The sequence below is a fragment of the Oncorhynchus kisutch genome, linkage group LG25 (assembly GCF_002021735.2).
Source record: "Oncorhynchus kisutch isolate 150728-3 linkage group LG25, Okis_V2, whole genome shotgun sequence".
NCBI classification, from domain to species: Eukaryota; Metazoa; Chordata; class Actinopteri; order Salmoniformes; family Salmonidae; genus Oncorhynchus; species Oncorhynchus kisutch.
Window position 1 is genome coordinate 43,914,077 of NC_034198.2, and position 12,386 is coordinate 43,926,462.

The 12,386-nt window shown below is 44.9% G+C and overlaps 1 protein-coding gene across 3 annotated transcripts in view; it reads left to right on the forward strand.

Annotated features, from left to right (window-relative positions):
• The window catches only part of LOC109870146 (striatin), a 60,345-nt gene that overhangs the window by 16,255 nt on the left and 31,704 nt on the right, over positions 1 to 12,386 (forward strand). For all 3 annotated transcript variants that reach the window (XM_031804761.1, XM_031804763.1, XM_031804762.1), the window contains 2 exons: positions 147 to 250; positions 10,730 to 10,803. In XM_031804761.1, coding sequence (XP_031660621.1) covers positions 147 to 250; positions 10,730 to 10,803 — 178 coding nt within the window. The remainder of the gene's footprint in view (positions 1 to 146; positions 251 to 10,729; positions 10,804 to 12,386) is intronic.

Below are 12,386 nucleotides of genomic sequence, written 5' to 3' on the forward strand. Positions count from 1 at the left end.
AAACGCCTCAAATAAATCGTTTCAACGGTATTGACGGTATTGAAAACCCACCTGTCTTTTTTCCAAATACCCCTGTATTCTGTATATATGGTATACTACCCAAACCTAGTGTTAAAGGTGTGTGTATATGTGGTGTGTCTCCTCAGGCCCAGATAGCCTTCCTGCAGGGAGAGAGGAAAGGACAGGAGAACCTGAAGAAGGATCTCATCAGGAGGATTAAGATGCTGGAATATGCCCTCAAACAGGAGAGGTATGCACCTTGCATCTTACCACATTACACTGCCTTCTGACATCATACTGACATCATCACATGACCCTGTGACCTTTCACATTTAATTCACCACACTGATAATGACAGAGGGCCTGACAGCCAAAGACGTCTCTACATGACGTCTTCAAATGACCATGAGACTTAACACAGCAGAAATCAGAGGGTCTAAAATGCCAGGGGCATAAGGGGAGTCCCTGGTGTGATGTGTCTGTACAGCCTGTACACGGGGTACCAGTACTGAGTCAATTAATACACAATGAGTAACTTGGCTATATACACGGGGTACCAGTACTGAGTCCATTAACACACAATGAGTAACTTGGCTATATACACAGGCTACCAGTACTGAGTCCATTAATACACAATGAGTAACTTGGCTATATACACGGGGTACCAGTACTGAGTCCATTAATACACAATGAGTAACTTGGCTATATACACAGGCTACCAGTACTGAGTCCATTAATACACAATGAGTAACTAGGCTATATACACGGGGTACCAGTACTGAGTCAATGTGCAGGGGTACGAGATAACTGAGGTAGATGCAGTGCCTTGTGAAAGAATTCGGCCCCCTTGAACTTTGCGACCTTTTGCCACATTTCAGGCTTCAAACATAAAGATATAAAACTGTATTTTTTGTGAAGAATCAACAACAAGTGGGACACAATCATGAAGTGGAACGACATTTATTGGATATTTCAAACTTTTTTAACAAATCAAAAACTGAAAAATTGGGCGTGCAAAATTATTCAGCCCCTTTACTTTCAGTGCAGCAAACTCTCTCCAGAAGTTCAGTGAGGATCTCTAAATGATCCAATGTTGACCTAAATGACTAATGATGATAAATACAATCCACCTGTGTGTAATCAAGTCTCCGTATAAATGCACCTGCACTGTGATAGTCTCAGAGGTCCGTTAAAAGCGCAGAGAGCATCATGAAGAACAAGGAACACACCAGGCAGGTCCGAGATACCGTTGTGAAGAAGTTTAAAGCGGGATTTGGATACAAAAAGATTTCCCAAGCTTTAAACATCCCAAGGAGCACTGTGCAAGCGATAATATTGAAATGGAAGGAGTATCAGACCACTGCAAATCTACCAAGACCTGGCCGTCCCTCTAAACTTTCAGCTCATACAAGGAGAAGACTGATCAGAGATGCAGCCAAGAGGCCCATGATCACTCTGGATGAACTGCAGAGATCTACAGCTGAGGTGGGAGACTCTGTCCATAGGACAACAATCAGTCGTATATTGCACAAATCTGGCCTTTATGGAAGAGTGGCAAGAAGAAAGCCATTTCTTAAAGATATCCATAAAAAGTGTTGTTTAAAGTTTGCCACAAGCCACCTGGGAGACACACCAAACATGTGGAAGAAGGTGCTCTGGTCAGATGAAACCAAAATTGAACTTTTTGGCAACAATGCAAAACGTTATGTTTGGCATAAAAGCAACACAGCTCATCACCCTGAACACCATCCCCACTGTCAAACATGGTGGTGGCAGCATCATGGTTTGGGCCTGCTTTTCTTCAGCCGTGACAGGGAAGATGGTTAAAATTGATGGGAAGATGGATGGAGCCAAATACAGGACCATTCTGGAAGAAAACCTGATGGAGTCTGCAAAAGACCTGAGACTGGGACGGAGATTTGTCTTCCAACAAGACAATGATCCAAAACATAAAGCAAAATCTACCATGGAATGGTTCAAAAATAAACATATCCAGGTGTTAGAATGGCCAAGTCAAAGTCCAGACCTGAATCCAATCGAGAATCTGTGGAAAGAACTGAAAACTGCTGTTCACAAATGCTCTCCATCCAACCTCACTGAGCTCGAGCTGTTTTGCAAGGAGGAATGGGAAACAATTTCAGTCTCTCGATGTGCAAAACTGATAGAGACATACCCCAAGCGACTTACAGCTGTAATCGCAGCAAAAGGTGGCGCTACAAAGTATTAACTTAAGGGGGCTGAATAATTTTGCACGCCCAATTTTTCCGTTTTTGATTTGTTAAAAAAGTTTTAAATATCCAATAAATGTCGTTCCACTTCATGATTGTGTCCCACTTGTTGTTGATTCTTCACAAATCAGTTTTATATCTTTATGTTTGAAGCCTGAAATGTGGCAAAAGGTCGCAAAGTTCAAGGGGGCCGAATACTTTCGCAAGGCACTGTATGTACAATATAAGTAGGGATAAAGTTACTAGTTAACGGGATAGATAATAAACAGTAACAGCAATGTATGATTAGTGCAAACAAGGTCAATGCATATATTCCAGGTAGCTATTTAACCAACTATTTAGCAGTCTTCTAGCTTGAGGGTGGAAACTGTTCAGGGTCCTGTTGGTTCCATACTGCATCGGTACCGCTTGCCATGCGATAGCAGAGAGAACAGTCTATGACTCGGGTGGCTCTTCCTCTGACACCATACCAAGCGGTGATGCAGCCAATCAAGCTGTTCTCAATGGTGCAGCTGTAGGACTTTTTGAGAATCTGAGGGCCTTTTTGTTTTTTTGTTTTCACTGAGGATCTTGAAGCTCCTTGACCCACTCCACTACAGCCCCGTCGATGTGGATGGGGGCGTGCTCAGCCCTCCGTTTCCTGTAGTCCACGATCAGCTCCTTCATCTTGAGGGAGAGGTTGTTGTCCTGGCACCACACTGCCAGATCCTACCACCGTCGTGTATCTAAGCTTAATGATGGTGTTGGAGTTGTGCGTGGCAAAGTAGTCGTGGGTGAACAGGGAGTACAGGAGGGGACTCAGCACGCACCCGAGCATCATGTGTTGTTGAATAAATACAGGCAGCCTGCAGCAGATCCTTGATGATGATGAATAAATACAGGCAGCCTGATGCAGATCCTTAATGATGATGAAGATGATGATGAATAAATACAGGCAGCCTGCAGCAGATCCTTGATGATGATGAATAAATACAGGCAGCCTGATGCAGATCCTTAATGATGATGAAGATGATGATGAATAAATACAGGCAGCCTGCAGCAGATCCTTGATGATGATGATGATGAATAAATACAGGCAGCCTGCAGCAGAGCCTTGATGATGATGATGATGAATAAATACAGGCAGCCTGCAGCAGATCCTTAATGATGATGATGAATAAATACAGGCAACCCGCTGCAAATCCTTAATGATGATGATGATGATGATGATGATGAATAAATACAGGCAGCCTGCAGCAGATCCTTAATGATGATGATGAATAAATACAGGCAGCCTGCAGCAGATCCTTAGTGATGATGAATAAATACATCAAATCAAATCAAATTGTATTTGTCACATACACATGGTTAGCAGATGTTAATGCGAGTGTAGCGAAATGCTTGTGCTTCTAGTTCCGACAATGCAGTAATAACCAACAAGTAATCTAACTAACAATTCCAAAAAACGACTGTCTTATACACAGTGTAAGGGGATAAAGAATATGTACATAAGGATATATGAATGAGTGATGGTACAGAGCAGCATAGGCAAGATACAGTAGATGATATCGAGTACAGTATAACATATGAGATGAGTATGTAAACAAAGTGGCATAGTTAAAGTGGCTAGTGATACATGTATTACATAAGGATGCAGTCGATATAGAGTACAGTATATACGTATGCATATGAGATACTACTGCTACAGACCTATATCTATCCTACCGTGCCTTTCTAAGGTCTTCGAAAGCCAAGTCAACAAACAGATTACCGACCATTTCGAATCTCACCATACCTTCTCTGCTATGCAATCTGGTTTCAGAGCTGGTCATGGGTGCACCTCAGCCACGCTCAAGGTCCTAAACGATATCTTAACCGCCATCGATAAGAAACATTACTGTGCAGCCGTATTCATTGATCTGGCCAAGGCTTTCGACTCTGTCAATCACCATATCCTCATCGGCAGACTCGACAGCCTTGGTTTCTCAAATGATTGCCTCGCCTGGTTCACCAACTACTTCTCTGATAGAGTTCAGTGTGTCAAATCGGAGGGTCTGCTGTCCGGACCTCTGGCAGTCTCTATGGGGGTGCCACAGGGTTCAATTCTTGGACCGACTCTCTTCTCTGTATACATCAATGAGGTCGCTCTTGCTGCTGGTGAGTCCCTGATCCACCTCTACGCAGACGACACCATTCTGTATACTTCCGGCCCTTCTCTGGACACTGTGTTAACAACCCTCCAGGCAAGCTTCAATGCCATACAACTCTCCTTCCGTGGCCTCCAATTGCTCTTAAATACAAGTAAAACTAAATGCATGCTCTTCAACCGATCGCTACCTGCACCTACCCGCCTGTCCAACATCACTACTCTGGACGGCTCTGACTTAGAATACGTGGACAACTACAAATACTTAGGTGTCTGGTTAGATTGTAAACTCTCCTTCCAGACCCATATCAAACATCTCCAATCCAAAGTTAAATCTAGAATTGGCTTCCTATTTCGCAACAAAGCATCCTTCACTCATGCTGCCAAACATACCCTTGTAAAACTGACCATCCTACCAATCCTCGACTTTGGCGATGTCATTTACAAAATAGCCTCCAATACCCTACTCAACAAATTGGATGCAGTCTATCACAGTGCAATCCGTTTTATCACCAAAGCCCCATATACTACCCACCATTGCGACCTGTACGCTCTCGTTGGCTGGCCCTCGCTTCATACTCGTCGCCAAACCCACTGGCTCCATGTCATCTACAAGACCCTGCTAGGTAAAGTCCCCCCTTATCTCAGCTCGCTGGTCACCATAGCATCTCCCACCTGTAGCACACGCTCCAGCAGGTATATCTCTCTAGTCACCCCCAAAACCAATTCTTTCTTTGGCCGCCTCTCCTTCCAGTTCTCTGCTGCCAATGACTGGAACGAACTACAAAAATCTCTGAAACTGGAAACACTTATCTCCCTCACTAGCTTTAAGCACCAACTGTCAGAGCAGCTCACAGATTACTGCACCTGTACATAGCCCACCTATAATTTAGCCCAAACAACTACCTCTTTCCCAACTGTATTTAATTTTAATTTATTTTTTTATTTCTACTTTGCACATTCTTCCATTGCAAAACTACCATTCCAGTATTTTACTTGCTATATTGTATTTACTTTGCCATCTTGGCCTTTTTTGCCTTTACCTCCCTTCTCACCTCATTTGCTCACATTGTATATAGACTTGTTTATACTGCATTATTGACTGTATGTTTGTTTTTACTCCATGTGTAACTCTGTGTCGTTTTATCTGTCGAACTGCTTTGCTTTATCTTGGCCAGGTCGCAATTGTAAATGAGAACTTGTTCTCAACTTGCCTACCTGGTTAAATAAAGGTAAAATAAATAAATAAATAAAGATGAATAATGTAGGGTAAGTAACATTATATAAGGTAGCATTGTTTAAAGTGGCTAGTGATATATTTACATCATTTCCCATCAATTCCCATTATTAAAGTGGCTGGAGTTGATTCAGTGTCATTGACAGTGTTGGCAGCAGCCACTCAATGTTAGTGGTGGCTGTTTAACAGTCTGATGGCCTTGAGATAGAAGCTGTTTTTCAGTCTCTCGGTCCCAGCTTTGATGCACCTGTACTGACCTCGCCTTCTGGATGACAGCGGGGTGAACAGGCAGTGGCTCGGGTGGTTGATGTCCTTGATGATCTTTATGGCCTTCCTGTGGTGTAGGTGTCCTGGAGGGCAGGTAGTTTGCCCCCGGTGATGCGTTGTGCAGACCTCACTACCCTCTGGAGAGCCTTACGGTTGAGGGCGGTGCAGTTGCCATACCAGGTGGTGATACAGCCCGCCAGGATGCTCTCGATTGTGCATCTGTAGAAGTTTGTGAGTGCTTTTGGTGACAAGCCGAATTTCTTCAGCCTCCTGAGGTTGAAGAGGCGCTGCTGCGCCTTCTTCACGATGCTGTCTGTGTGAGTGGACCAATTCAGTTTGTCTGTGATGTGTATGCCAAGGAACTTAACTTGCTAGGATCAGCGGGGAGGAGATGTTGTTGCCTACCCTCACCACCTGGGGGTGGCCCGTCAGGAAGTCCAGTACCCAGTTGCACAGGGCTGGGTCGAGACCCAGGGTCTCGAGCTTGGAGGGTACTATGGTGTTGAATGCCGAGCTGTAGTCGATGAACAGCATTCTCACATAGGTATTCCTCTTGTCCAGATGGGTTAGGGCAGTGTGGTTGAGATTGCATCGTCTGTGGACCTATTTGGGCGGTAAGCAAATTGGAGTGGGTCTAGGGTGTCAGGTAGGGTGGAGGTGATATGGTCCTTGACTAGTCTCTCAAAGCACTTCATGATGACGGATGTGAGTGCTACGGGGCGGTAGTCGTTTAGCTCAGTTACCTTAGCTTTCTTGGGAACAGGAACAATGGTGGCCCTCTTGAAGCATGTGGGAACAGCAGACTGGTATAGGGTTTGATTGAATATGTCCGTAAACACACCGGCCAGCTGGTCTGTGCATGCTCTGAGGGCGCGGCTGGGGATGCCGTCTGGGCCTGCAGCCTTGCGAGGGTTAACACGTTTAAATGTCTTACTCACCTCGGCTGCAGTGAAGGAGAGACCGCATGTTTTCGTTGCAGGCCGTGTCAGTGGCACAGTATTGTCCTCAAAGCGGGCAAAAAAGTTATTTAGTCTGCCTGGGAGCAAGACATCCTGGTCCGTGACTGGGCTGGATTTCTTCCTGTAGTCCGTGATTGACTTCTAGACCCTGCCACATGCCTCTTGTGTCTGAGCCGTTGAATTGAGATTCTACTTTGTCTCTGTACTGGCGCTTAGCTTGTTTGATAGCCTTGCGGAGGGAATAGCTGCACTGTTTGTATTCGGTCATGTTGCCAGACACCTTGCCCTGATTAAAAGCAGTGGTTCGCGCTTTCAGTTTCACACGAATGCTGCCATCAATCCACGGTTTCTGGTTAGGGAATGTTTTAATCGTTGCTATGGGAACGACATCTTCAACGCACGTTCTAATGAACTCACACACCGAATCAGCGTATTCGTCAATGTTGTTATCTGACGCAATACGAAACATCTCCCAGTCCACGTGATGGAAGCAGTCTTGGAGTGTGGAGTCAGCTTGGTCGGACCAGCGTTGGACAGACCTCAGCGTGGGAGCCTCTTGTTTTAGTGTCTGTCTGTAGGCAGGGATCAACAAAATGGAGTCGTGGTCAGCTTTTCCGAAAGGGGGGCGGGGCAGGGCCTTATCTGCGTCGCGGAAGTTAGAGTAACAATGATCCAAGGTCTTTCCACCCCTGGTTGCGCAATCGATATGCTGATAAAATTTAGGGAGTCTTGTTTTCAGATTAGCCTTGTTAAAATCCCCAGCTACAATGAATGCAGCCTCCGGATAAATTGTTTCCAGTTTGCAGAGAGTTAAATAAAGTTTGTTCAGAGCCATCGATGTGTCTGCTTGGGGGGGGATATATACGGTTGTGATTATAATCGAAGAGAATTCTCTTGGTAGATAATGCTGTCTACATTTGATTGTGAGGAATTCTAAATCAGGTGAACAGAAGGATTTGAGTTCCTGTATGTTACTTTCATCACACCATGTCACGTTGGCCATAAGGCATACGCCCCCGCCCCTCTTCTTACCGAAAGATGTTTGTTTCTGTCGGCGCGATGCGTGGAGAAACCCGTTGGCTGCACCACTTCGGATAGCGTCTCTCCGGTGAGCCACGTTTCCGTGAAGCAAAGAACGTTACAGTCTCTGATGTCCCTCTGGAATGCTACCCTTGCTCGGATTTCATCAACCTTGTTGTCAAGAGACTGGACATTGGCAAGAAGAATGCTAGGGAGTGGTGCACGGTGTGCCTGTCTCCGGAGTCTGACCAGAAGACCGCCTCGTTTCCCTCTCATTCGGAGTCGTTTTTTTGGGTCGCTGCATAGGATCCGCTCCGTTGTACTGTTTGTAAGGCAGAACACAGGATCCGCGTCGCGAAAAACATATTCTTGGTCGTACTGATGGTGAGTTGACGCTGATCTTATATTCAGTAGTTCTTCTCGACTGTATGTAATGAAACCTAAGATGACCTGGGGTACTAATGTAAGAAATAACACGTAAAAAAACAAAAAACTGCATAGTTTCCTAGGAACGCGAAGCGAGACGGCCATCTCTGTCGGCGCCGGAAGTAAGCCCGCAGCAGCCTGCAGCAGATCCTTAATGATGATGAATAAATACAGGCAGTCTGCAGCAGATCCTTAATGATGATGAATAAATACAGGCAGCCTGCAGCAGATCCTTAATGATGATGAATAAATACAGGCAGCCTGCAGCAGATCCTTAATGATGATGAATAAATACAGGCAGCCTGCAGCAGATCCTTAATGATGATGAATAAATACAGGCAGCCTGCAGCAGATCCTTAATGATGATGAATAAATACAGGCAGCCTGTAGCAGATCCTTAATGATGATGAATAAATACAGGCAGCCTGCAGCAGATCCTTAATGATGATGACGAATAAATACAGGCAGCCTGCAGCAGATCCTTAATGATGATGAATAAATACAGGCAGCCTGCAGCAGATCCTTAATGATGTTGAATAAATACAGGCAGCCTGCAGCAGATCCTTAATGATGATGAATAAATACAGGCAGCCTGCAGCAGATCCTTAATGATGATGAAGATGATGATGAATAAATACAGGCAGCCTGCAGCAGATCCTTAATGATGATGATGAATAAATACAGGCAGCCTGCAGCAGATCCTTAATGATGATGATGAATAAATACAGGCAGCCTGCAGCAGATCCTTAATGATGATGATGAATAAATACAGGCAGCCTGCAGCAGATCCTTAATGATGATGATGAATAAATACAGGCAGCCTGCAGCAGATCCTTAATGATGATGATGAATAAATACAGGCAGCCTGCAGCATGTCCTTGATGATGATGATGAATACATACAGGCAGCCTGCAGCAGATCCTTGATGATGATGAAGAGGATGATGAATAAATACAGGCAGCCTGCAGCAGATGCGTGATGATGATGATGATGAATAAATACAGGCAGCCTGCAGCAGATGCGTGATGATGATGATGATGAATAAATACAGGCAGCCTGCAGCAGATCTTTAATGATGATGATGAATAAATACAGGCAGCCTGCAGCATGTCCTTGATGATGATGATGAATACATACAGGCAGCCTGCAGCAGATCCTTGATGATGATGAAGAGGATGATGAATAAATACAGGCAGCCTGCAGCAGATGCGTGATGATGATGATGATGATGAATAAATACAGGCAGCCTGCAGCAGATGCGTGATGATGATGATGATGATGAATAAATACAGGCAGCCTGCAGCAGATCCTTAATGATGATTATGAATAAATACAGGCAGCCTGCAGCAGATCCTTAATGATGATGATGAATAAATACAGGCAGCCTGCAGCAGATCCTTAATGATGATGAATAAATACAGGCAGCCTGCAGTAAGGACTATCTGTTATTCAATGTGTTTCTATGGGCTAATAGCAGTAAGGACTATCTGTTATTCAATGTGTTTCTATTGGCTAATAGCAGTAAGGACTATCTGTTATTCAATGTGTTTCTATGGGCTAATAGCAGTAAGGACTATCTGTTATTCAATGTGTTTCTATGGGCTAATAGCAGTAAGGACTATCTGTTATTCAATGTGTTTCTATGGGCTTATAGCAGTAAGGACTATCTGTTATTCAATGTGTTTCTATTGGCTAATAGCAGTAAGGACTATTTGTTATTCAATGTGTTTCTATGGGCTAATAGCAGTAAGGACTATCTGTTATTCAATGTGTTTCTATTGGCTAATAGCAGTAAGGACTATCTGTTATTCAATGTGTTTCTATGGGCTAATAGCAGTAAGGACTATCTGTTATTCAATGTGTTTCTATGGGCTAATAGCAGTAAGGACTATCTGTTATTCAGTGTGTTTCTATGGGCTAATAGCAGTAAGGACTATCTGTTATTCAATGTGTTTCTATGGGCTAATAGCAGTAAGGACCGTCTGTTATTCAATGTGTTTCTATGGGCTAATAGCATTAAGGACAAATACACATTTTCATCAATACATTGTTTTATGTATTTTAGTTTTATACTTCAAGGGGTGTTAACAATTTCCAAATGAAATATCTTAATGGTCCTCGGTGTGACCTTCTTCAAGCCATCCATCTAGTTTAGTAGAACCCCCTTCCACCGACTTAGACAGGGCTTAGACTACTAGCACATTAACAGGAATGTTCTGGTTAGTTAACAGGAATGTTCTGGTTAGTTAACAGGAATATTCTGGCTAGTTAACAGGAATATTCTGGCTAGTTAACAGGAATATTCTGGCTAGTTAACAGGAATATTCTGGTTAGTTAACAGGAATGTTCTGGCTAGTTAACAGGAACTGTTATCCCAAGTTATTATACTGATTGAAGTGGAACAATGTTTCTCTGTCAATCTTAATCATCAGCATCTTTGAACAGTTGTTTCTGCTTTCTCTTCCAGGTCCAAGTACCACAAGTTAAAATATGGAACGGAGTTAAACCAAGGAGACGTGAAACCTCCCAGCTATGACTACGGTAGGACAACTTACACATGACCCTCTTCTTCTATGGCTGTACTAAATCCTAGAGAATCCAGCATTCACATACCTGAATCCTGTCTGGCTGTGTAGACTTTTACACATGTCTTATCCAATAGTTTCACCATGTATTTTCTTGATAACTATCACACTCTCTCTGATGGTCTCCATGTTCTGATTCCCTCCTGTCTTTAGAGATGTGTCCTATTGGTCTCCATGTTCTGATTCCCTCCTGTCTTTAGAGATGTGTCCTATTGGTCTCCATGTTCTGATTCCCTCCTGTCTTTAGGGATGTGTCCTATTGGTCTCCATGTTCTGAATCCCTCCTGTCTTTAGAGATGTGTCCTATTGGTCTCCATGTTCTGATTCCCTCCTGTCTTTAGAGATGTGTCCTATTGGTCTCCATGTTCTGATTCCCTCCTGTCTTTAGAGATGTGTCCTATTGGTCTCCATGTTCTGATTCCCTCCTGTCTTTAGGGATGTGTCCTATTGGTCTCCATGTTCTGATTCCCTCCTGTCTTTAGGGATGTGTCCTATTGGTCTCCATGTTCTGATTCCCTCCTGTCTTTAGGGATGTGTCCTATTGGTCTCCATGTTCTGAATCCCTCCTGTCTTTAGGGATGTGTCCTATTGGTCTCCATGTTCTGATTCCCTCCTGTCTTTAGGGATGTGTCCTTTTGGTCTCCATGTCCTGATTCCCTCCTGTCTTTAGGGATGTGTCCTATTGGTCTCCATGTTCTGATTCCCTCCTGTCTTTAGGGATGTGTCCTATTGGTCTCCATGTTCTGATTCCCTCCTGTCTTTAGAGATGTGTCCTATTGGTCTCCATGTTCTGATTCCCTCCTGTCTTTAGGGATGTGTCCTATTGGCCTCCATGTTCTGATTCCCTCCTGTCTTTAGGGATGTGTCCTATTGGTCTCCATGTTCTGATTCCCTCCTGTCTTTAGGGATGTGTCCTATTGGTCTCCATGTCCTCCTCATCATTCATCATCTTTATTCATAAGATACAGCCTGTTCTGTCTGTTCAAAGCATCAGCTGTCTGGAAGTGTTGATGAACTGGAAAGGTGTCGGGGTGTGTGTGTCGGGGGGTGTGTGTGTCGGGGGGTGTGTGTGTCGGGGGGTGTGTGTGTCGGGGGGGTGTGTGTGTCGGGGGGTGTGTGTGTCGGGGTGTGTGTGTGTCGGGGTGTGTGTGTGTCGGGGTGTGTGTGTGTCGGGGTGTGTGTGTGTGTGTCGGGGTGTGTGTGTGTGTGTCGGGGTGTGTGTGTGTGTGTCGGGGTGTGTGTGCGTGTCGGGGTGTGTGTGCGTGTCGGGGTGTGTGTGCGTGTCGGGGTGTGTGTGCGTGTCGGGGTGCGTGTCGGGGTGTGTGTCGGGGTGTGTGTGCGTGTCGGGGTGCGTGTCGGGGTGCGTGCGTGTCGGGGTGTGTGTGCGTCGGGGGGTGTGTGCGTCGGGGTGTGTGTGTGTGTGTCGGGGTGTGGGTGTCGGGGTGTGCGTGTTGTGGTGTGTTTGTCGGGGTGGGTGTGGTGTCGGGGTGTGGGTGTCGGGGTGTGGGTGTCGGGGTGTGGGTGTCGGGGTGTGGGTGT